The sequence below is a fragment of the Phocoena phocoena genome, chromosome 8 (genome assembly GCF_963924675.1).
Source record: "Phocoena phocoena chromosome 8, mPhoPho1.1, whole genome shotgun sequence".
NCBI classification, from domain to species: domain Eukaryota; kingdom Metazoa; phylum Chordata; class Mammalia; order Artiodactyla; family Phocoenidae; genus Phocoena; species Phocoena phocoena.
In genome coordinates, this window is record NC_089226.1 from 27,444,300 (window position 1) to 27,470,288 (window position 25,989).

The 25,989-nt window shown below is 33.6% G+C and overlaps 1 protein-coding gene across 2 annotated transcripts in view; it reads right to left on the minus strand.

Annotated features, from left to right (window-relative positions):
• The window catches only part of GRIA4 (glutamate ionotropic receptor AMPA type subunit 4), a 520,203-nt gene that overhangs the window by 5,516 nt on the left and 488,698 nt on the right, over positions 1 to 25,989 (minus strand). The window contains exon 14 of one of the 2 annotated variants that reach the window (XM_065881559.1): positions 1,556 to 1,670. In XM_065881559.1, coding sequence (XP_065737631.1) covers positions 1,556 to 1,670 — 115 coding nt within the window. Of the gene's footprint in view, positions 1 to 1,555; positions 1,671 to 7,967; positions 8,083 to 25,989 lie in introns of both variants that reach the window. The other variant, XM_065881557.1, reaches the window with a different exon arrangement.

Sequence of the window (25,989 nt, forward strand, 5' to 3'; positions counted from 1 at the left end):
CTTTTTAAAAAGATACTTTAAAAATATACAAATGTTTCCACGGTCAGTTGAGAACTAAATTATTTATGGACAGATTTATAACTATTTTTATTGACTTTAAAATATGATTCCATTTCACTTAAAAATGTTTGATCAGTTAATATTTTAGACATATTATTCTCCAGAGATTTAGAATACATATTATTTCATAATAAATTCAGAAATAGTCAAGCATATTATTGGAAGCATATAATTGCAATTAAAATTGTTAAAATTGTAACAAGAATTAATAATTTTTCATAAATTGTAAATATATATTATATAACATTATTTGAATAAGTATTTTGGGTAGACTACCTGAAGGATGCCCCGTGGTCAGCAGTGTGTTTTGTGCAAGCTTAAATAGTTTTATTAGGAGAAGGTTTAATTTTAAAAATTACTATGTACACTGTTCTCTTAGCCATAACATCAACTGATTGGACCAAAAATTTAGGGTAACTTCATTTTAAAAATAATCACTCATTAAGTACTTTTGCTTCTCTAACTTTACATAAGGGCTTGAAATAGCTATTTCATTATTTGGCCAAGCTTTTCTCATTCCACTCTGGTTCAAAGGCAGACAAAAGTGATTAAAACACAGGGAGAAGCCTGAATAGAGATCAGTTAACATTACTTTGTCTCTTTCTTAAATTAACTGAGGTTCTTTTATATATGTAAGTCACTTATTTAATGTCGTAGAATAACCAATAATTTTTTTCTTTCTAAAAGAAGATACAGGAAAAAAATAAATGAAGATTTCAAGAATCCTCAACAATGCCTTTCAGGCATTATGTCCTATTAATTTGTGCAGGTATTTAGATTCACTGATAAATTGTTACATTTTTTTCTTTAAATGAAAATATAACTGTTTGTAACACTATTTTCATTTGTACTCAACATGATCAGGACTATAGGTTCCTGCATTGTTCTAAAAAAAATTCATGAATGAGATCTTAGAAGCTGAAGATATTATTCATAAACATTGATTTATTAAAATAATTTTGATAGAACAGAATTGGAAGGTTTACTCTGTTTATCAGAACAAAAATATAATAGGTCATCTTCAAACTAAAGTGGAATGCTTGGCAAAATGGTGACAAAAGACTGAACTTCTGAATAAAATATATTTAATATTTAAAATATTCTTTCTGTAGATGACTGCTGATCAATTCCCCATTTCCTGTTCTGAGAATACATCAGTTCTTGAAATAATACATTTCATGGTCTTTGCCTCCAAAACAAACAAAAACCAAATCCGAAAGCACTATTTTTATTAGTGGTACGTATATTTGAGAATAATATAGGAATTTTATATATTTTTACAGTTAATTTGTTTATTTAAAATCCTTAATATTGAGGAGCAGTTTGCAATTTTCTGAAAAGCTACTCCCTTTGGCTTAAATCTATGACATTAGCTTCTAGTTTAGGCAGTGTATAGAGAAACATTTAGTTTTTACTGTTTCCATATACTCTTGACAATTGCTCCCATTTACTGCTTTGTGAGCACAAGAGGAGGCCCCGAACTGCAGCGACTGACCTTGCTTCCAGAGTCCTTGGGTCCACATTCACCTTTATCGTACCACCATTTGTTTTTCAGCTTGTCTAAGACGCCTGCCTCACTGAGTTTCAAAACGGCAAGGTTTACAGGAGTTCTTCACGTGGAAAATAACATAAATAACATTATATATGTTATTTTATGTTATTCAAGTAAAACTACATTAGAATCGCATGGCAAAGTGACAGAGCAGAGGCCACAGTAGGTGTTATGTCTTGTACTGTAGGCCCAGGTTTCAAATCAGACATAAAACTGGGGCCTGCTCCATCGCTTTAGGTAACAGGCGCATACTGCTAGGGACGATTTTTAAATAAAATGTATGCAATTACTGTGAATCCAAAACTATTAGCCTGGATTGGGTTTCTTGAGCATTTTCAGTTTTCCCACCATAAATGTGGAGTCATTCAAAATCCAGAAGCTCCTTTTTTTCTCTTTCAAAATTAATGGAAGTGGCTATAGGTTGACAGGCTTAAAATAGAAGCTAGGTAGGACTGGTTTCATTTCTTGCCGGCATTATGATTCAGCTAGTGGAATTTTACTCTATGCCTTAAATGTATGGCTACAGTATCCATCATTAAATTGACTCCTTTGGCACTCTCATCCAAGACCTAATTGAAAGAGGAGGGTGAGTCAGGTGTTACTGACAAAGGGCCACCTCATGCAGAGGAAAGTCCTTATAAGACAAATATGTAAATCATTAGTTTAAAGTATAAGCCCATGCTGATATTTTCCTTCTGAATTGCAGTATTTAACTTAAATAATATCACCAGAAATAATTTTCATCTATCTTGAGTCTACCATATGAATATACTCTAAGTATAAAGTGCAGTAACTATAATATATTCTATAAATTCTTAGAACAAATACATGATAGGTTAGGGGTAACCAAGATTTTTATAAACAGACAAACTCCTCATACTATAAAATTCCATTTTTCTTTTCTACTGTCTTTGAGTCCTTCAATACTAAATATTATATAAGGAGTCTCAGAGAGGAAAGTTTCACTTGTCAGTCAGTGTCAGTGTTCTGAGGAACCTAAGAATTCTTCTGGCTTTCATTCCCATGTTCACCTCTGTGTGTGTAGAATAAAGCCTAAAAAGATGGATGGGAAGCAGTAACGCCTAGGATCTTCTGTTGTTACTGTTTTTGTGGTTGTTTGGTTTTTGTTTCTTTTTGCTTTTACATTCGGAGAGAGACTCCTTGCATTCCTCTTGACATTTTAAGGCTGCCACAATCATTTTGTCTGGCTGTATCTCCTAATGCTTCACTTCTTCTAGGAAATATTGAGTGCATTTGGAGAAACACAGCATACATTTATTTGGTTACCAAGGGATTAATTCTATGAACCTATCTACACAACTAGGTAATGCATTAATAATTATGGTGATGATGATTCCTAACATTTACTGAGCACTCACTATGTACCAGGGACTATTAAAAATATTTTACATGTTTAGTTACTATTATCACCTGTATTTTACAAATGAGGAAACCAAAGCACAGAGAGGTTAACTCATCTAGTCAGCTAGGAAGTACCTGAATCAGGGTTTGTAATGGTCTGTGTAATTGAAAATATTAACAACAGAAGACTTAGGAAATAGGGGTTTCTGGTTAATTGAGTTGTCTGACTAACAGTTAAACTAAAATCCATTTTTTTTGGTACTGTTTTTCTGAAAAAAGTTTCTAAAATATGAGTTTTTGTTTATCTGGTTTCTGAATTCAATTAAATTTTTGTATCAATGTCAAAAGATCTTACAAGGTTTATTGTTCAATTTAAGCATATGCACCTGCCACATTCATAAAATATTATATTGTGTTTTGGATTAAAATCTAATGTCAGCATGATTTAACGCTTTGTACTAAAAACCTGAGTTTGGGTGTGGGGTGAGGATTATGGTTAATTGGGGTCCTTGGTTAGCCCCAGTTAATCTAGATTTTACTGTCTATAACCTCCCCACCCCCACATTACATCCCCCACTTCCATTTATGAAATGATGGTTACAAAACTACACCTGAGGGTTGGTTGGTGAACTGTGAACTCCTTGAGAATAGAAGCCACATCTCATTCATCTTTGTAAAATATTTACAAGGATATCTGACTCAGGGTAGGGGCTCTGTAAAATTATTACATTTAAATTATTCTGAATCCAGAACAAGCATTTTTGTTTAACTGATACTAAGGGTTTTTAGGTCCCCAGGCTAGCTCACCAAAGCCTTTTTAACGCACGTGTAAAGTACCTTATATTAGTCTATATTGTACTTCTTGCATGGGTTGTGCAGGGAGGAGGAGGACTTAATGCTGAAAAGAGAAGGAAAATGAAAGCAGTTTCCTTAAAGTTTCTTATAGATGGGACAGCTATTTTGAATCCAAAAATATGGATTAAATCAGCGGTCCCCAACCTTTTTGGCACCAGGGACCAGTTTCATGGAAGACAATTTTTCCAAGGGGTCGGGGGAGGGATGGTTCAGGTGGTAATGCTGGGGAGTGGCAGATGCAACTTATCACTCGCCCACTGCTCACCTCCTGCTGTGTGGCCTGGTTCCTAAGAGGTTGCAGACAGGGTTGGGGACCCCTGGATTAAATGAAGACTGCCTTTGACTTATCTCTCTTCCTTCTTAAGGACCCTTTCTCCTACCTGCTTCATTTTCCCCTTGCCTCTTTGTCCATTCTGCTATTCACTCCAGTAGTCTGGTTTTAGAGGATAAGATTAGATTGGAATTTTGAATAATAGATATTTATTAACAACCAAGCTTAATGGTCAACTGGTGGAATGTCAGGCACTGAACAAGAAATTCATTAGTAGGAGAGTCCTTCTCCAAGGGTTAACTTCCCTTACTGACCTTTGTTTACAACATTTTTTCCTGCTTATGAATGCATATGTTCCATAATAATCCCTTTATTATTGCATTGGTTTCCATGGCTGGGGAGAAGGCCATTTGCAAGTATAACATATTTTAAAGTCAGGAATGGACTGTATTCTTCAAAATGCCAAATTAAAAACTGGGTATTGTGAGATTTACTATAATTCCTAAAGAACTCATTATTTGGTAACAACATTTACAAAATGACTTAAATATGAATATCCACATCCATGAGTATGCCTATTTTTATATATATAGGAGGAGAATAAAGTATAAAACAAGCAGAAAAAAATCAATAATTTTGTAGATATTATTAGCATTATAAGTCATTGATGATTACAAGTATTGCCAAAATTTCCAACTAGAACCTGGATTAAACAACTCACATAAAAATTGGCATAAAATTCTGTGTATCATTTGTGCTCAGACTAAATCATATCAGATTAATCAAAGGGGATATGAGTTTTAGACTTTGCAATGAAACTTTTAAATTGGTTCATTGCCAATTAGTAAATTTCTCTTATTCACAAGAATGAGTATGAATTTCTTATGACCATAAAAAAGGCCACAGCACAATAACATTCAAAGGAGTAATTTTTCAAACAAATTCATCCCCTCCCAAATCATGCCTTTCCACTTTATTTCATTTAACATACCAGACCTTTTTACTTATTTCTTCTGTGGAGCCTCTGGCCTAAGGCTGCCTTGGTCATGCTCTGGGAATGGCTATCAGTTGAGTGGGGATGCTAATTATTTTGTGAACTGGAAGCTGCCACTGTGACTCCAAATAATTCAGTTGTTGATTATATTAAATCAATCAATCAACAGTGGGTATTTCTTCTTTTACCCATAGATACTGGTGCATAGCCCAGGTAAAGCAGAACTTTAATGTGCTGCTGTATGGGAGGCTGGAGATGTCTTTCCTTGTTATAATCCTGTAAATGACAGGTGGGTCAATTAGCCCCTCATTGGAACATATTCATGTGTGGTACAGCTTTCCATGCTTTCCCCCCTTTGCCAGATGAATCACTGTTAGGAAAGTTAATGTTTTCCTACTAAGATTCTGTATGTCAAGATCATACCAGATGATTTGTATACTTGTGCTGAGATCACTGAGTGTGCATTTCACACATGTGCTTTGTAGATAAACTGGCAGTATTTAATTTTCTCTTCTGCTTTGGCTTTATACTTAGCAAAGGCTTAAGAGCCAGCCTCTTCCTCCAATTCAGTGCTTTTCCTCCTTTCACCTCTTTCGATAAAGATCAGGCCAAATGGAAGGGGTAAGTTTAAAAAGAAAATCAGTCACCCAAAGGAGCTATGGAACAAAAATTTAAAAGCAGCAACTATCTCCTGGTAATTTACTTTGATTCTAAGTTAGGTCAGGCCATTTAAAATACCACCTTTTAAAATAAATGCAGAGTAGGGTATTATTATTATTACCTATTCTATTGGTGATAAATATTATATCAATATACAACCGACTAGAAATATTTTTCTAGTGTGAAAACAAAATTCCTGAGGGAAAATAGAACATACTGTAATTATATATGTAATTAACATACATTTTATGTTAATTTTTATAACATTTTAGAAAATGACTCAAAATATGAAATAACATTTTAGAATGTCATCTTATAGTTCATGTTTGGTGAAAGTAACAGGTGAAAGTACAGGAATAAGCAGTTTGATTTTTGAAAACTACAAGGTTAGCTTCATATATATTTCTTTGGACAACAAATATTTATTTGGTGTCCATTATGTACCAATGTTGGATGCAAACAGATTAAAATTCAATTGAGTTGTCCAATCCCTTATTTAAGTATAGTAAAATGACTTTTGTTACGTAGATTTTTCCATTATGTGTACATTTCTGCTTCTGCTTGCTTATTTTTCTCTGGAAAGAGTCTAAGAGTCTTTAATATACACTAAAACAGGAATTCATTATTCATTTTTTGTGGAAAATTTTATCTGTTAAGCAATGTTATACTTTGTTTATATTTGTGATAAAAATAAAAATTTGCAAACAAAGTTTTTCTAATTGAATAGAATATCTTCAGTTTTGTTTTCTCTGGTCCTATTAGAGTACATTTTCTTATATTTCTAATTTGCATAGAGGAGTAGATTATTAGTGTAAATGAGCAATTTTCTATTTATGTGTGTATATTATTTACGTATTCATATTTTTATGGAAATGATCAGAACATTCTAGGCAAGTTGGGGCTCCAATATATAAAAGAGTTAATACTTCTGAAGAAAACATACGGTTGCTGTCTTGAATGGAGGTGTCTTAAAGGGGAACCATCTCAGAAGAATCCCTGATGACTCTCTCTAGCTTTTCTCTGCTTTTTTTCTCCAGGGACTCAGATTCTCCCTCAGGATAGGAGATGGATGATCAGAATTGGGTCCACACAATTCTGTGTCTCCTCCTTTTTCATGCCTCCTTCTGCGGCCAGAATATTCATTTTGCAAAGTTTATTTTTTCTTCTCCTGCAACAGGGCTGTCTATAAGATGGAAATATACAAGTAAGCTGAATTTGAAAGGCTTTTCAGATCAGGATCGAGGGGGAAGTTACCAGCATTGGAAGAGGTTGAGGTTTGCAGCCTCTTTGACAGATATACCCTTTTTAAACAGAGCATAATTCTCTGGGTTTGGTGGCCAGGCAAGTGAGAGAATTTGTAGCCCAACCAAGAACCTGAAGATGAGCAGGACTACTTGTTTTGGGCAGTTCTCTAGAATTTAAAAGAAAGAGTGTATATTTAAAATTTTTCAATGTTCTTACATACCAGTTGAAGATATGTAAGGAAAGAAAATTCAGTCATAATATTCCATTCACTGGATTGTTTTCTTTACGTCTATCCACAGTGAAGAAGAGTTCTGGAACACTAGTTAATAACTTCTGCTTAGAAATAAAAGTAAAACATTATTTTATGAAGCTGGAAATAAGACAGGGATGCAGTAAAGATAAAGCTGAGTTGGTCTTATTTTTGTAGCCGGATATTTCTTTAGTTTGACCCGTTATGGAAGGCAAAAACTGTCTAGTTCATATGATTACCTTTGATTTGTTATATAACTTGCTATTTAATGGAAGTCTGAGAGTTTTAAGTGGAGAAATGTCTTTCTGGTAGGTACCTGATTTAGTGGAGTCAGAGTATTGTTATTACTTAAAAACATTTCGTGGCAGCTCTGGTGAGGAAAACAAGACAGACTGAACTTCTCTGTTCTCTCTCCTCTTCGCTAATTGCTCTTTCAAAAGCCTGCTTTCCAAAACGGAGGTTCCTGGGACTATGTCTGATCCATAACTTCTTCAGAGCCAGAGATTTTCAGTGACTATTTTAGTTAGGTTTGTTAGTGTGTCCCCAAATTGATATTGTTTGCAAATATTTTTGCTTTGACAGTAATTGCATACTTAAGTTTGTGAAGGGACTTGACTAGCAACTTCAGTGGTATTAGTAGGTCTAAATTATGTCTCCCAGCAGATGCACCTATTACTTAACATACTGTTTACCCGCTTTTGGTGACATTGAGGCTAACCTTGGAGTCACCTCCCCCGCTGCCACATTCTCCTTTGTCGTACCACCATTTGTTTTTCAATTTGTCCAAGAGGCCTTGTTCATTCAGTTTTAAAACTGCGAGGTTAACAGCATTTCTTGAAACGATAAAACATATTTTGTAAGAAACTGCACAGCTGTTAAGATGTTAGAAGGAATGAGGATTTAAGCTCTTTTATAAGCTTCTCCCAGACGCTAAATAAACCTCTCATTTTGTCATCCTACAGCCCCTTCCACCAGGCAATTGTAATTTCCTTCAAAGTGTATTAAACCTGTAGCATTTGGTGTTGTTCACTTTCACAGTTCATTTCTTGTCAAGTAACTGACAACAACATCAACCAATTTTTTTTTTTTTGGCAAAACAGTAATAAACTTGAATTTACTAGTAATTGACAAAGAATTATGTCTTGAATTCCTTTGCCTCTAAGAATGTCAACTACCCCTAAGAGACAAATGAAAATTCATTCCCAGAAGGAAAAACATAATTGCATAAACAAATCAGCAAATCAGCCACTAATTTTTGTGTACTGATTTTCTGACAACAAAGAGTATGGCTTAATTATTATTCCTTTTATTATTTGTGTTGGTTCAGTTTCCTGGGCTGGAAGTCATAGAATAGTCAAGAGAAATGTAGTAGCAGCTCTCAGGGAGCTTATATTTGAATTTCGTGTTGATTCTTAAAGTCACTAAATGCTATTTAGAAACCAGGATCATATATCCAATTTGACTGTTTAAATTATGTAATTAAACCACAGGAAGTCATGCTGCATTTGATATGGACTTCGCAAACAAACACTAGATTAGATTTCCTCCATGTTTATCTCTTTAGGGGAATAAGGGTAGCACATTCTAATTATTCTCTAAAAGGATTTAAAAAAATGTGTCATGGGTTTTGCCTCCCATAAAACAAAGCAACCTCATGTTAATGAGTAGCATTTGAACATTGATTTGCAAGTGAAATATCATTTAGTTGATTAATAAAATGTCACATTTCACCACAAATCAGCCTATTAATGTATTTATTCTTTTAAAATGTTTTTGTAGTATTTCAGGTAAATGATGTGCATTTTCCAGTGTTGTAATGGTCTGATCCACTTGGAGAGTAAACATTTCCCATGAGTAAACGACACACTTTGAGAGGATTAACACCTTTTTTTTTTTTTTTTCCCGGCACGCGGGCCTCTCACTGTTGCGGCCTCTCCCGTTCCGGAGCACAGGCTCCGGACGCGCAGGCTCAGCGGCCACGGCTCACGGGCCCAGCCGCTCCGCGGCATGTGGGATCTTCCTGGACCAGGGCACGAATCCGTGTCCCCTGCATCGGCAGGCGGACTCTCAACCACTGCGCCACCAGGGAAGCCCAGGATTAACACTTTTTAAAAGTTACACTACCATTTATTAAATGCTAAGTAAATAATTAGCTGTCCCTACATTTCCAAGTAAGTCCCATGTTAGTGGTGTAAAATAATATACTTCCTGAAGTGAACAATACCAAGTTGTCAGTTTAATCACCAAAAGGACCAGGCTGAAATCTAGGGATGAACAAATATTCAGTGAAGCTAGAGCCATCTATTTTTTTAAAATGCTGTTGGGAGAAAAGGGTTGTTTTAATTTATTTTACGTCCATAAGAAGCTAAATATATTTGTCTTTCAATGAAGTGAAGCTAACAACTAAAGTTTTCTATTTTGGAGAAAATTAGTTTTATAATCCACTTTAGTCTTAAACATTTCTATTAGATTTTTTTCCAATAAAGTGGTATCCCAATTATTTTATATGTTGGTTTAGACCATTCCTTTGATAAAACTAAAATCATTTCATGAGAGGGTTATTTAACATGGTTACTAGCCATCTAGTATATCTAAAGACAGTTTCTAAAGATAAACATAGCTAAAGACAGTTTCACAGCACAATAGAAAACAAAAAAGCAAAATTAAAAAATGGATAAGGAAAAAAAGCTTTATGTTGAGAAAATTGTTTGGAATAAAGCTTTCTACAAAGTTATTCTAAGACACTGTCTTTCTAACAACATCTAATAGGCCATGTAAAAACAGTTCAGTTTCACACTGCTATCCTTATATATGTGTGTGTATGTATCTGTATTTGGTCAATATAATATACTTGACCCGTAGGTAACTCACCGCCCAGTTCACAATCCACATTTTCCTGTGGTCCTTCAATAGAATTCACATAATACTATCACAGGTAAAATTTACTTTTACTTAATGAAGTAAAATTTTACTTTTCTTAAATGAAGGCACTTTGTAATTAATATTTAGAGACAGTCTTTAGGATTTCAAGATTTCTTTGCCTATTAAAAGTGCCTGCTATTTTCTACAATTGTCTGACTAAAGATGTAATTTCTCTATGTAATCAGTTTAAGTCTAAAGGCATCCTTAGATTGCTATTTAAAATGCAGCATAAGCCACATCTGTAAGGACTATTTGAACATCTGTTCTATTTTATAGAATGCATCACTTTTACATATTATTAATAAGAATCATCAACTGACTTTTAAAATATACATAAAGTTACTTTACTCAGTTTTCTAGACTAGTTTAAAAAGTATTTTTTATCCAGGCAAAAAGAAAAAGGAACCCTGAAGGAATAATTACAAGCAAGCCTAAGGAAGTCATAAGGAGTCAGGTAAATAAGGCACATAGACAGCAGATCCTTGCTGCAGCACATTTTACTATTACTTTGGAATCCCCTTCATACATTTCAGACATAGATTTTGAAATCTATGTCAGAAACTCATATTGATGATAAGGATATTCTTGTCCTGATTAAGCATCAGAGAAGCCATAATAGTAATCTGCCAAGCAGATAAAAGAAAGAAGAAAAATATTGTGGGCTATTTTTTAAATTAATTATTCCTTTCATTCTATTAAATGCAGCTTTTACAGAATAAACTCAATCGAAATGGATTGCTTTCATTTAAAAATGGAAAGAGAGGAAGAAACAACAATAAGTGATCATATTTTTGCTGGAAGTGTAAACCACATTTGAGAGCCCAGGTATGTTGACAGTGACCTTTTATAGACTGCAATAGGACCCAGGTAACATACTTATTTGCCTTTTCCTTTTATAACTTAGGGGAATCCTAGGTAAGAAAAACTCCACTCCAAATAGCTTTTTTCATAGTGGTGAGGTGATGGAGAACTTAATTCAGGCCTGGAACAAAAATGCTCACCTGGACAAATTCCAGGACCTCTGGAAAAATTCCAGGAGTTTTTACTCCTGCAATCATTCAGTTGAGTTTGAGATTATGAAAATCCATCTCTCATTGCCCTAGCATCTGGGACCCATTTTTGTTAACTAAATAAAAGCTTTAGAATGGAAATTAACAGACCTAGACTTTTTCCATTTATTAATTTTGGGTAAATTAGTGCAAATTAAGATTTTCTTGTTGAAACCATGCTTAATTTAAGCTAAGATATTTATCTCTTACTCTACATTTCCATAAATAATTTATCATTAAATTCTATAGATTTAGATATGCTTTTATGTTTACTTTATGCCTCACTCATTGTATTTACTTCTAGACCATAATTCTTATAGTATAATTTTTTCTGTTGGTGAGATATTAAAGTTTACATCTGATGAAATGTTTACCTATATAAAGAGAGAAATTTTTAAAAGTTTGTTTAGTAAAGTATCCTTATGATTTCCTGGATTTGAGAATATTATTGTAAAGGACTGATATACAAGCCTTAGACTTAGTCATTGTTTGCACACAGGATATTCAGGGTATATATAATTTGTAGAACAAATAGTTTCCAATATTATATTTAGTCTGGTTAAAACAAATTCAATTACATTTCACTTAGTAGGTTGAACACTTCATTATTTTCCCTGATATGAACCTAGTGGATTTTATTTGTCTAAACTATTGTGTAATTTTGCTAATGCTTTATTATCCTTATAAAAAAGGATCCATTAATTATATACACATGAGAAAGTCTCTTTAGTTTTAGGCCTGTACTCTTTTAACTTGAGTGTTCTCTTCATACTAAACTCTCTATAAAATTTAAAGATCAGGTGTTAAAATGTCCAGAATATTTACCTGAATGATGCTAGAAAGTTTTTTTGTAGTCCTGATACATTTTAATATATTTTTTTTAAACTGAAAAATTATGTGAATCAACATGCAATTGTGTAAAACACATAAGAAAATCCTTTAAAACCTGCAAAGGATACTGGTAGATAATTTATGCAGGAAGAAGTACAAAATCATATAAAAATAATTCATCCTTACTTGGAATTAAACTAATGTGAATTAAAGAAATGCAAATTCATGTTTTTGCTATTCATATTGGCAAAGATAAAAGTAAGGATAATATTCAATACAGTCAAGGATTTAATGTCCTAATACACTGAAAATAGAATTTAAACCAGGAAAGAAAATAATATGGTTTTGTACAACAAAAACTTAAAAACAATTCTTACCCTTGAAAATTATTGACAATATTGAAAATTATTGATAATAATTCCCCTATGAGGAATCAATCCTAAGAAATTAATCAGTGATGTTGACAGAGTAACATAATAAATGTTATAGCATATTTATATAGCAAAACGCTGAAAGCAATTTATATGCCCAACAGAAGGGGAGAAGTAAGTAGACTTTAGTGTACAGCAGTGGTTTTCAAGCTTGATCTGAGTGTCAGAACCACTTATTACAAATACAGATGCTCAGGGCTAAACTTGCTGTATCAGAATCTTCTGCTGTATCAGAATTAGGGCAGTGTATCTACATTTTCGCAAAGCTCTCGAGGTGTTAGTATTGGTAAGCACCAATAATCCATATGACTGAATGTTTAGCAATCACTATGTGATTTTAATGACCAGGGAAATGCTTAATGTTGAGTGAAAAAAAAGAAAAAAATTTGTATATTCATTGTGATCTTAATTTGAGAAAAAATATATAATGTTTATATGTATATATATATATATATTAAAATGTTAATGTAAAAACACTGGTAAGAAATACAACAAATAACTATCTGTAGGTAGTGGGATTATGATTGATTTGAACTGCATATTGTTCTTTATGCTTCCCCACTCACCCCAAATTTTCTGCAATGAAAAGTGACACTTTAATAATCAGTAAAGAACAAACAAAAACACTCTCTTAATTATTTTATAATATAATGCCTAATAGAATTGTTTCATGAAAATGAAAATATATATTCTATTTTGGATCAAGAAAAATTGAGGAAGAATTAGAATTTAGAAGTTATTCTTAAGGATCTCAGAAAAAACATTCATTGTTCTGATAATGTGGTTTGCTTTGGTTCACTTTGTTTTGTGTCTCTAGTCACAGGCTGAATGGAGAAAATGTGATGCATTTGGCTTCTACAAAGGTTCTACCTTATTTGAGGGGAACAGGTCAGGAAGAGGTATGAGTCTACCCATCAGATAGTATCGGCAGGAGGTTAATGAAACTCTCAGTGGCCTAGAGAGAAGCCTTGCTGTTTCACATGAACTTACATAGACAAGGAGAGTTTTTTCCCTTAGGCCGGATTAAATGAATGTGATTGTGAATAAACTTGAGTCCTGCTAAGTGGGTGATTAAAAAAATATAAATATAGCTCTGTTTTTAGAAAAAGAGATTCCATGGCTGGCAGCTTTGTTCTTTTCCAAACAAGTATTAGACACTCTAAGAAAAAAGTCTTTTTCAATGTTTTGCAGTAATTTTTAAAAAGGCAATTAAAACAAATCTTCCATCATATAACATATTCACTCTATCTTTTTTTTGAAATCAAACTAAAATTCCAGACCGGAAAACTCATTTGATTTAAATTTTGTTATGTAGCAGGTAAATATATGCAGAAGTTTTTCTAGGGCTACTCTAATAAGAAAATAGTAATTTCATGAAAAATAAATAATAACCAACTCTGTATAGATTATTCATTCTGATATTTAAATGATGGCCATATTGTCAGTATTGTAACAAGTGTTGCATACATGGAAGTCCATCCCATATACAAGATGAGATAGGTAGACATGAGCAAATATCACATGGGATTTTACTTTTGTGGTTTAATGATGTCCCCCTCCATCCCCTTCCCATCCCCACATAAAGGCAGCTAAAGTAAATTAGCAGGAAAACTGAGAATTTTCAACAAATCCCAGAACTTTGTATATAGTCGGTTAATAACTAGCTGAGAAAAAGAACTATTTTATCACTCAAGGAAATATAAAAAGTGAATAAAAATCAATAGGCTGTCAAATAATAAGAGGTTAACTAAATATATCTGATTTAAGGGAAGGTATTTGCTTTCACAGTTCTACCGTTTATTAGCTGTTTAGGCCTGGAAGACTAATTCTCAGCATTTATCAATGCTCCACTGTTTTCATTTTAACTTGTAGCTATGCTATTAATTTTTTCCCCAAATTATTCCTTCCAGTAAACAAGCACAAGGCTCTTTTTGCTTCATTGGATTTGTGCACTTTTTTCCAAAGGCAGAATTTGGGCTGAGTTGCTCTACATATATATATACATGCAAACATTTTTAGAAAAGTTATTAAGTTTTCACTCCAGTTTGCTTATGCGATGACAGGTAAGATTTGCATAAAATGGCACTATTGATCAATAATTTAATATCAAAATTCAGAGGGAAATTTTTTTTTAAGGGGAAAGACAATTCAGACCCAGCAGGATTTATAATGAGCATTTGAAAACCACTTTGATAATGAGGGATTTATTGTCTTTATTTTGGATTTTGGATGACATATATGCAGTTAAGTTAGTCTATAGAAATGTGTGTATTTCATACTTCAATTGAAACAAAAAGAACTGAACAAATTGAGTTAATACCAGGCTAGATTTCAAGAACTGTCTCTAAATTGTGTTCTTTGGAATTTGCATGACTAATTCCTATTTGAGAACTAGGTCTGAAGAATGTGATGTTTAGAAGGATCACTACGATATTTGTGAGGATATCTGCCAGTAAATTTAGTCAGCACACTAGCTAGAGATTGTGATAAATAAAACATTTAATTGTATTTTTACTGTTGAGTTTTATTTAAATGTTATATTTACAAATATTTCATGCAGTCTAGTTTCTTGACTTTTGTCAATTTTAGGTCACAGAGTAGAATTTTCTATCCTCCTTTGGTCATGGACTTCTTTTAGAAGTCAATGAAAGCATGGATACTTTCTCAGGAAAAATGCACAAATGTACAAAATCCAGATTGATAAACAATTTCAGGGAATTGCTGGGGAACAAAATCTGCCACCCCCAAATATCTCTGGACTTCGTGACTCTTGGTTTAAAATTTGGTAGAGTACTACTTTTGGTTTGTTGATCTTTTTTCTCCCAAGGATGGTCACTGTTTTTCTTTGTCTCTGTCTTTTGTGTCATTTGTTATAAGGGGAAAACCATTGGTCTGATCAAGTTTTCTTTTTGTCTTCTATGCCTTGAGAGTTTAGTTTATATACTAATGAGAAAAATCTCTCTGGTTTCTGCCATCCAAAAGGTGCACATGCCAGTGTGCATTTGGCAGCCAGTTAAATAGACTGGGATTCTGAGCAGTCTCTTTGTCCAGCTGTGCCAGCTCTCAGAGGAGTTTTGTCATTAGGGGTCCAGTCCATAAGGGGCCTTTATCTTCTCAAACTTTCTTAGAATATTTTTAGGAGTGAGCCTTTGGAAGATGGGAACTACATCATCCATGCCCTCACTTCGGGACGCCTCTTGTGTCCGTGGTACCATGGTCTGGAAAGTTACCTCAGGGTCTTCCCGTAAATTGGCTTATTGGTTTGAATCACTATTAAGATCCTACTCATCAATGGCCAGATGATGGATCCTTTGAATTGGAAAAACTTATAAATTGGTCAATTTTTAGAAAACTCTCATCATAAACAGCTATTTTACTGGTACCTATGGAAAGACCAAATTAAAAGGTGGATATAATGATATATAACAGCTAACCTTAAGAACTCTCTTAGTTTTAAAAATAAAAACAAAAAACCTGTTCAGGAAGCCTTATTAAATTTGTGATCTCCGCTTCCCCTCAATGGGTCTTACAGATGCTAATAAAAACATTAGATTAATTAATAAGAGAATTGAGGAGAAAGAGACTCTTCCCAACAAGATGGAAATTTTTAAAGGGTTGTTAAAAAATAAAATAAATAAAGCAAATATTGAAAGTGGTAGAATAAAGAGGAATCAGAAAGGGAAGAGTCATGGAACTCATCACAGCAAGATGGAAATCTTTAGATGGTTATTAAGAGTTGGGATAAATAAAACGAACATTGATGGGATCAAAACAAAGGTTTTTAATACAGCACTACCTAGGACTGTGTGAGCCAAAGGGACCCCCCCATTGGTGCTCCCTGACATTAAAGGCCACCAAACAAATCTGCTCTAATTACCCCAGTTTGGATAAATTTTAAAAGCTAGTAGGAAAAAATTACACTGAGAAACCTGACCAGCAATTGCTTGGGGCAAGATTTAGGCCAATTAATCAAATCAAAGATTGACAAAAAGGCTTGGGTCCCTTGGCTCAACCCCTTACTGGGGTCCTCAAAGCCTTTTATACAGGAATGAATAAAATGGCCGGAGGAAAAAAAGGAAAAGTTTCTGGGACTCCTTGTAAGACTGAGACTTGTTGGTCCTAATGGAAACTAAGGTTAAAAGTATAAGAACTGATAGAACTAAGATGAAAGTTTATAAGAAAATTGGTGTATTTGAATGGGCTTTATGTAAGATGGTTGCATCTCTTTTGCCTGATTGCATTGTGGGGATGGACATTTTGTCTTCCCTTGCCTGGTATTGTAAGACAGGGCAGGTAAATCCACCCTTTAGGCAGTGTTAATTGAATATGCTAAAGGAAGCCAATAGGGTTGCCTGAGCCCACATAATATGAGAAGGAAATTGGGGGTTGATATTTAGGGGATAAAAGAACCACTAGTGGAAGATTTTGCCGCTAGAGTGAATTGGTATGGGGTGGCCTTGTGCACTCAGAAAGAGGGAATTTATTGAATGCTTTGTGCAGACTTTTTGAAGGCACGATGCCTTGAATCCTAAAGTTCTAGAACATAGAAATCTTTTGGTTTCCATTTTAGTTGGAAATCTTCTCTGTGATATAAAGAAGCAAATTAAAGAAAATGTAGTTGGATGAACAGATCAGGCTTTTGATATTATTTCGGCAGCAGCCCAGTTCTTAGGGGAAATGGAAAGCAACCATCTTTGTCTTGCAAATCTCTACAAAATCAGAAATGTAAATATAGCTCACAATGGCCTGAGACTGAACCTGGTTGACTCAATCAGGTAGAACCTGAAACACCAAAGAAAAAAAAGAGATCTTTTAAAAAGTACAATCTGCTGGAAATGCTCCCTCACACAAAATCTAATCCACAGCCTCCTTAAAGATTTATCAAGGACAAATACAAGTCTTAAAAGTCTTTTCCACATAGTAAAAAGCCTTAGCAATCTGAGCAGATACAACCTTATTCCAATTGTTTATAAACCAGTGAGTTTTGTGTTGTATCTAATTCATGACTAAACTTTTACAATGAAAGCTATGACATCTGTGGTTGTGTTTATGTCTATGTGTGTACATTATAGATATGGTATTTTTGTATCTCTGAATGGTATTAACCAAAATTAATTTGTAAAGAACTCTTTTTAATTGACTTAAAAGTAAGCACTTACAAATTAAACATTTCCAAATGTAGCAGAAATGAATCCAAATAGTTTTCAAGTGTACCTGATCTAGGATTAATCTTTAATAAATAAAAGCAAGTTTAAGTTTGTTGGTTTAATTAAACAGGCTTATCTTGAGAGTTATCAGCATTAAATGTAAATTAAACACATTCTACCAGGTTTACCACAAGTTAAATACATTCAGTTATCTCTGTTACAAAATTTGTCACCAAAAAGGATAAATTTTGTATGATAAAATTTTCATAAGTAATTAAATAAATTTAAATAAAACAAGAGTTTTTAGATGAACTCTTTAAGAATAATTATGTTTTATGGCATATCTACTTAAAAGTAATTTCCTTAAATTTTATTGGTAACTTGAAGCTTTAGAGTTTTGCTAAGTTAAATGATGGGAATTCATTGACTGTCTAGATCATTTCTAGAGAAGATAAAATACTGAAATATTAATTGTTAAACAAATCTAAGTCTACTTTTGTCTTCTTATTACAGAAAAACTAAAGATGTTGGGTTTATTAGAAACATGTCATGCATCACATTGAAAAAAAAATTATGCCATGAGGAAATGTATGTTTTTGGAAATTATAAAATGTATTTATAAGTTTTCCAATAAAAATAATACTGGTATAACAGTTTACAGTTGCTTACTTCTTAGTTTTCAGTAGAAATTAAGGTTTCTAAGGGTTACAAATTCTAATTAATCTATATAAGTGAAACTACTAAAACTAATAAGGAAAACATCTTCATATGTAAGGAGAAAAAAGGTATGAGTGGAAATGCTTTTTGTTAAGGAAAAAAAGTAATTTTGTCCTAAAGAGGGAGAGAGTAAAAGAGAAATCACAGGACAAAATCTGAAGGTGAAAAAGGAAGTTATAGAAGATTTGTGGAAAAGGAGCCCTGCGAAGAGTTTTGTGCTTGGTCAGGACTGGTTAAGATTAAAATAAATTTAATTGAGTGAATTAATTTTAATGTTAAAAGTAAGCTGGTGCAAAATTAGAATTTGGTTTTCTCTCTTTTGTTAGGAAGACAAAGTTTTCTTGGAATATTCATCTACTTTGATAGCAGATTGTAAAATTTCTTACCTTTCAAGTAACCTGTTGTAACTTTCTGTATTTACTTTTGAAATCTTTTATTGTCACTTTGATTAAGTGAATAAGTATTGTTTCACAGTGACCTATAATCCTATTTGACCAAGTGTTTTAAAACCTTTTGATATCTTTGACAAACTTTCCTAAATCAAAATTCTAAATAAAGTCCTTTTGACCTCTAGCTAACTTTGGGATGTTTCAGAGGGCCCCTGAAAAAGCTCGAAGAGAGATATTAAACTAACAGACATGGTATGTCAAATTACATGGGAAGCATTGTCAAATGAGAAATAATAAACCTTCTTAGGTTATATTGTATGGGTAAATTTTATTAATATAAATGTTCTAGAAGTTATATGAAATTCCTAAAATTCAGGTATGTCCTGGTATGTTACCATTTTTCTAGTTATTATCTTAAAATGTTGTATGTCACAGAAATAGCCAAATTTCCTTGTCAATCGCATTGCAATCAGATTTTTAATTTGTCTTTTGTCATTTATAGACAGTTATTGTTTTACTAAAATGCTTTTACAAAATGAAGATCTTCAAGATGATTCATAGAAAGGATTTTTGGACAAATATAAGTTTCTGATAACTTGCAGATCATACCACTAAACTAGTAAGAAACTACAGAATTCTAATGAAAAACCTAATGGCTTCATAAAACTGCTAATAAAAGATCAAGGTCAATAAGAATAATTATATGGGACTGTCTGAACTGATGAATGTGAGTTATAATTTTTATGACTTTTTGTCTGAAATTATACTGGCTTTTTAATCTTTGCTTTCCAGATAAAAAGAAATATTTCCTCTTATATTAACTATAGCTTATAGCAATTTAGTAAATTATACCTTTGTAAATAGAATTGAAATGACTTTTTCTTCCTACCTTATCCCTCCAGAATTTGGAAACTCTTAGTGAGTATTCTTATTTTCATGGCAATATATTTATTTACACATCTTCACTAAGAATCTATTCTCCTTGTATTAGAACACAATTGGAAACATTGGTTATATTACCAAAGCTTTGACTGGAATGTCATCTTTGAGAATATGCATAGAATCAGATATGACCAGACAGCTTTAAGGAACTAAGATTGACTTTATGGAGCCATAAAGCCCTTTGGAAAAACAGCCTGGTACCTTTCTTACAGGGTTCCCAGCAGCCTTACCAGGTGAGTAAGGAAGGTCATTGCCTGGCAGGCACAAGAACCTCAGGATATTTTCGGGACATCAAGAAGAGTTCACCCAAATCTATATATATTACAGGTAAATCTGATGTCAAGTCCTTGGCATGGCTTCATGGTATGAGAGGCATTTAAAAGTTCAATCTGGAGATTCCTTTGAATAATTCCAGCAAAGCAGATTTAAAAGAGATTATATGGTCAATTACTATTCTTACTGGACTTAGGTAAATAATCAGGCCAAGTTTAATGACACTAAACTTATTTTGCGAACAAATTAGTCTTAATTTGGTTTTCTTTGATAGAAGTGAGGGTAATTTTTAGAGAAAAAAATGTGTGTTTCAGCAGAAACTATAATCTATAGATCCAGTCCTGCAAACTGGACTGGATCCTGAATTCGTATAGTTTCCTCAAATATTTGGCTACAGCTCTTCAAACTAATGTTTCCAATTTTTCTCCTGCTGCTCCTTTTCATTTGGAATCATTGAGAACTAAAGCTGCCCTTTTTTTGAAGCCCTGCAAACTGAAGCCGAACAACTTGTTATAAACTTTAGAGAGATCACCATAATTGCCTATATTTAGACAAACCTCTTGACTGTTGCTGTGTAAGCTTCTTGGAAAGTTTGCCTGAACACCCAATGACATCACTGAAGACATTTCAAACTGTAAAAGATGCTTTGACCCTGATATCTAGAAATCTTGATTGGCAGCTCTCAGGACTCAGACACTGGGTTTAGAATTTGCTCCAATAATTAACCTTTGTTTTTCTTTTGTCTCCCCACAAATACCTCTTATTAAATATCTGATTGCTTGCACCCTATAGGCCTAACTTTGAGAGCCTACCTGCATCACAGCCTCCTGAAATGAACTGACTTATCGTCAGGACTATGAGACTGATTGGATAAGATATAAAGCAATATATCTATTCAACTTCTGGACTGTGAAACTTCTCGAAGTTTCAAAGGTGAGACTGTAGGGGAACAAAATCTGCCACCCCAAAATATATCTGGCATGTGAATTATTTCAAGCTGAAAACAATCAAGGCCCAAAAGACTCAGGAAGAAACTTTGACCTTCTTGCTAACTGCCTTAAGAATTTAGATAGAGGGACTGTTATAGGAATAGAGCTATCACCAGAGAAATCTGCAAAGAATATGGGCCAGGTGTGGTGGGGGTATCCTTAGAGATCAGAGGCCACTCAGTGTACCACTGTCTCCACATGACCCAAGCATTTGTTTGCCAAATATTTGCTTTTCCATCTCTATGTGAATTGTCTTCCTCCCCCTTTGAGGTCCCAAACGACTACCTCCAACATCCTCTTTTGTCTTTAGCTGAAGATTGTTTTTAAGGTGAGGGTTTGGGCCATTTTGGCAAGTTAGTCAGTTTTCCTGGGTCTCTCCCATGTATACATGTTATTAATCTTTTGTTTGATTTTTCTCCTGTTAATTTGTCTCATATCAATTTAATTCTTAGACCAGCCAGGGTAGAGGAAGGGTATCTAACCCTCTCTGACAATTCTAATAAATCTATTTTTAAATTAATTAATGACGATTTTCATGTATGCCTATTAAAGGTAAGAGAAGTAAAAATATTTCTATGACCCATGGTGGCTCCAGAATTTTAATAGAGAAGAGGTTTTTAGTTTTGTTTTTTTTTTTTGCGGTATGTGGGCCTCTCACTGTTGTGGCCTCTCCCGTTGCGGAGCACAGGCTCTGGATGCGCAGGCTCAGCAGCCATGGCTCGCAGGCCCAGCCGCTCCGTGGCATGTGGGATCTGCCCGGACTGGGGCACGAACCCGCGTCCCCTGCATCAGCAGGCGGACTCTCAACCACTGCGCCACCAGGGAAACCCAAGAGAAGAGGTTTTAAGACTGTGATTTGGCAAGAAAGAATTTCCAAGGTATTAACTCAATTTGTGATCATTCTGCAAGCACATGATATATGGGTTTTTTTAAAGGACTGTCTGTTAAATCAATAAAAATTAAAAAAAAACTGTTAAAAGATATTATTTACCCTTACATAGTATTTAGAAAATATAAGTTAATCATATTAAATAATTTAAATTTTATTTTATTTGTGGTGGCCTTTGGGTGTGCTATTTGAGATTATATGGGATAAAGTCCCTGCCCTAAGCCACCCCATTGTTATCATTATCTGTTATCAAATTGTACAAAAGGGCTTTATTTCAAGGTGAAGTCACAACTACCAAGATTGTGAAGTGCTTCAAGTTATCTCTAGATATCATTCACTATTTAAGTTGTGATTATCACCATTCTAAAATAAAATTTAAAAAATACTAGGCCTTTCACAAAGATGCTTTGTCTGGACTGTCATTTGCTGTGTGCACTCTGCCCCATCCCTGACTTTAGATTCTTTCATCTCCTAGACCATTCTCCTTATTCTCTTTATACAATTTCCAGAATTCTAAACCATTCCATGAACCATGACCATGTTTCCTTTTTCCATCCTTTGCTGAGTCTTAAAAATGTCCATCGATTGCTTTAAAGAACTAGAATCCTACAATATTTGAGTCAAAATGTGGTTTAGAGGCTGTCTCCAACGTTCTCATTTTACAGATGTGGTCACTGAGGTCTAATGAAAGTTAGGTGACTTGCTCAACAAAGCCCAGCTGGGACACAGGTCTTCTGCCTTCTAGTCCAGTGCTCTTTTCTACAGTACTATGGTATCTTTGTTCCTGTCTTCCTTTCTTGTGTAGTTAAACTATTTGCTCATCCCTCCTATGGCTATCTAAGGAAACTTTTCTTTTTCCTGAAAAGTTTTTCAGGTTTGGTAGGGGTTACCCCTTGATTAAGCTTTGACTCATATTCCCTGCACTAGGAAGGTGGTACCTCCTGTTCTCTCTGGCTAAATACTCCTTGAGCTGAGATACATCTTCAAAGGTAAGTGATCTTGTCAACTGAATTGATCCTTCCCAAATATCCAAGAAGGAAGTATAGTAGATGACTTCCTTTAAAAAACAGTACTAACAGCCTAAATGATGACTTGATTTCATTAGATGGTAACATTTATTTTCTCTCATGGTTAAAATAAGATAGGTTTATTTTGATACATACAAGGTTCTTAATGATTTAAGTGATAATCTTTTATGATACCTAATCTTGGATCTCCAAGAACAGTATCATAATAAAGCTTCAGTATAGTGAATTAGAAGGTCACAGAAGCTCAACCTCATCTTTGAATTCTCATTTCCCCTCCTTTCCTATAGCCAATTATCCATTACGAGCTGTTTTTCTGAAAAGTGTCTCTTAAATTTATATTTTCATTTCTATTACACTGGCATCGCCTTATCAAAGTCTTTATCACCTGAGACAAGATCCACTGACTCTCGATCCATTCTCAGATCCTCAGAGTCAGAATAACCTTGTTTCTCTGCTTGTTTGTAGTGCTTTGTCAAAAACCTTCAGTGATTCCCGATTGCCTCCAAGATACTATTCTATTCTAGTTTTTCTGGTATTCAAGGCTTCCCAACAATTCAGTTTACATATATCTTTAAAATATAATTTCATTATATTTTGTTGAGCTAGACTCTGTGTCAAGTTCTCTGTATTCTCACTGAATCCTCATTGAATCCACATGGCTAGTAAATGGCAAAGATGGAAATAAAACCTGGGTCTGTCTAACACAGTAGCCCAGCCTCTTAACACCCCTAGTTTCCCAAACAGAACTTCTCTGCCTCCAGCCAGTCTTGTTTCCTTATAGTCCCAAATATGTTTTATGCAGAATCAATTCCAGTCTCACGATAGAAAGTTTACCAGGAATTCCTTTTTTTTTTCTCTTAGCTTTTCTAAATTCTTATCATTTTCCAGTAATCACTCACTGACTTATTCATTCAATTAATATTTATCAACTATTACATCCAAACCTATTTTATCAGGTCTTTCCCAAATATTCTAGATTGTAATTATCTCCTGCTTCTTTAAATTATCTATTTATTTTCAGGAGCACTCACATTTGCTCTGAGTCATACATTCCTTTACAATGTTAGCTGTACCATTTTTTCTCCTTCTTGGAGGACAGCAGCTGTGTCTTATGGTACTTTATACCATTCTCAGTCCTAATGCAGGGCAAGAAATATAGTAGGCATTCAATAACTAAATGCAGAATTGATATCTCAGTGAGTTAACTTAAGGTGCTACTTTTCAAGCAACCTACTAAAATGAGAGTATAGTGTGTTAGACAACAAAAGAGAATCAACCATGGAACCTAATGAATTTTGGGAAGACCTGGTATGAAGAGTGTTTTAAAACACACAAAAAAACAAAATAAAACAAAATAAAGCAAAAGGCTTCAAAACTGTCTTTTAAATATTGGCAAGGAGGACATAAAAAATTACTAACACTAGCCATCTTAATGAATAATGGCAAGCAATTTTGTCCATTGTATAAACAAAATAATCTAAGAAGGTATTCCATATTATAGATAGCTAAAGAGATCACCAGCTCAGTTTGTGTAGCCAAAGAATACTAAAAGATAAAATCATATACAAGTTTGTTTGTGAATATCAAGGGAAATCTGATACTTCCAACTAAACTCAAAGACAAAAATCACAGATACTGGCAATTTTATAGATCAGTTCTAATCTATTTTAGTGTAGCAAATAAAACATACTACCTTGAGAAATTTTTTTACTGCTTAGAACAATATAATTCAGCACATTTTAGAAATTAAAAAGTTCATTTATCATAAACAGATTTTAAATGTCAACTGTATTTGTTTTAACTTGATTTATTTTATTGTATATATAAATAATGTATTTAATTCACTAAATACATCTACTTAACCTTTATATACAAATACTTTAAATTTCCTATCAAGTTCTTGAGAGAAAATATTAAAATTTTAATTTTTCTCTTTCATTTAAGGTTGCAGGTTCATTAGTAATAGAATAGTCTTTAAATATAACTCAAAATACATAACTTAAAATGTCTTTTAATTGATCTTGTTTCATCTACCTTAACTTTTGGGTTGGATTTTGGTTCGGTGGGAGAATGGCACAAACAGAAAAAGGAAATTGATTGATAAAAATAGGTCTTAGAGAAATAGAGATTATAAGCTAATGGGATCTTGAAAGGAAGCTATCTGAACTTGCCGTACAAAGGGGGGCTCATAACTAGGAGAGCATGTGACTTTTCTGTTATTCTCTGAAAATAGCTGAAGACTAAGAATTCTAAATATTTGTCTATAAATATTTTAAGTTTATGCCATTCTAAGTGAAACATAAAGCTCTTATCTTTGACAGCAACGGGGCTCATAATCATATTTCAAACAGAAACATATTCTCTCATTTATTTTTATTAAAATTTAAATAGGAAGAAACGACAAAAAGTTTAAATTATTAAGTCTCGCCTACAGTTGTTCCTATTGGGGTTAATACTAGAACATATCACACAGTCTTTTAGCTATTAGCTCCTCATCAGGTTGGATACTTTTTAAACTACCAGTTTGGGCACTTTCATTAATTATTTTTAATATATTTAATAAATGGAATGCAGTTAATATGAGATCAATACTTTTCACTTTACTGAGCGACTAAACAAGAAAAAATGATGTTTTATCTCAATTTCAGGTTATCCAAAAGAACTAGAAGTCACTGCAGAACCACCAAACAATTCTTTCTCGGAATTAGATTACCATGATATATTTCATAAGAATTCAAAGTACACAACAGATCTGCCTGACATAACTAATATCTGTGTGGGTGTCCAATTTTAACATATAAGTAGCCCACTAAAAATATTATGACTTTTTTTTCTTTGCTTAGGAATGAATAATGTGCCTCCAATATAACCTATACCTTTCACTAAAGGAGTCAGTCATTGAGAAACTCCAAGTTAGTTTCTATTAGGTTTCTGGATTTGGTGACCATTGCAATATCATTATCTACATAAATAGTATACATTGGCATTAAAATCAAATTTCTAGTTCGTATGTGTGCTCTCATGTATGTTCCTAATCACATGACTACTATGGCTCTTACTCAGAAGATAGCAATCTCTAACAAAAATCCAATTTTAAGATAACGCCAAGATTCTAAACACATTTGTAACAAAG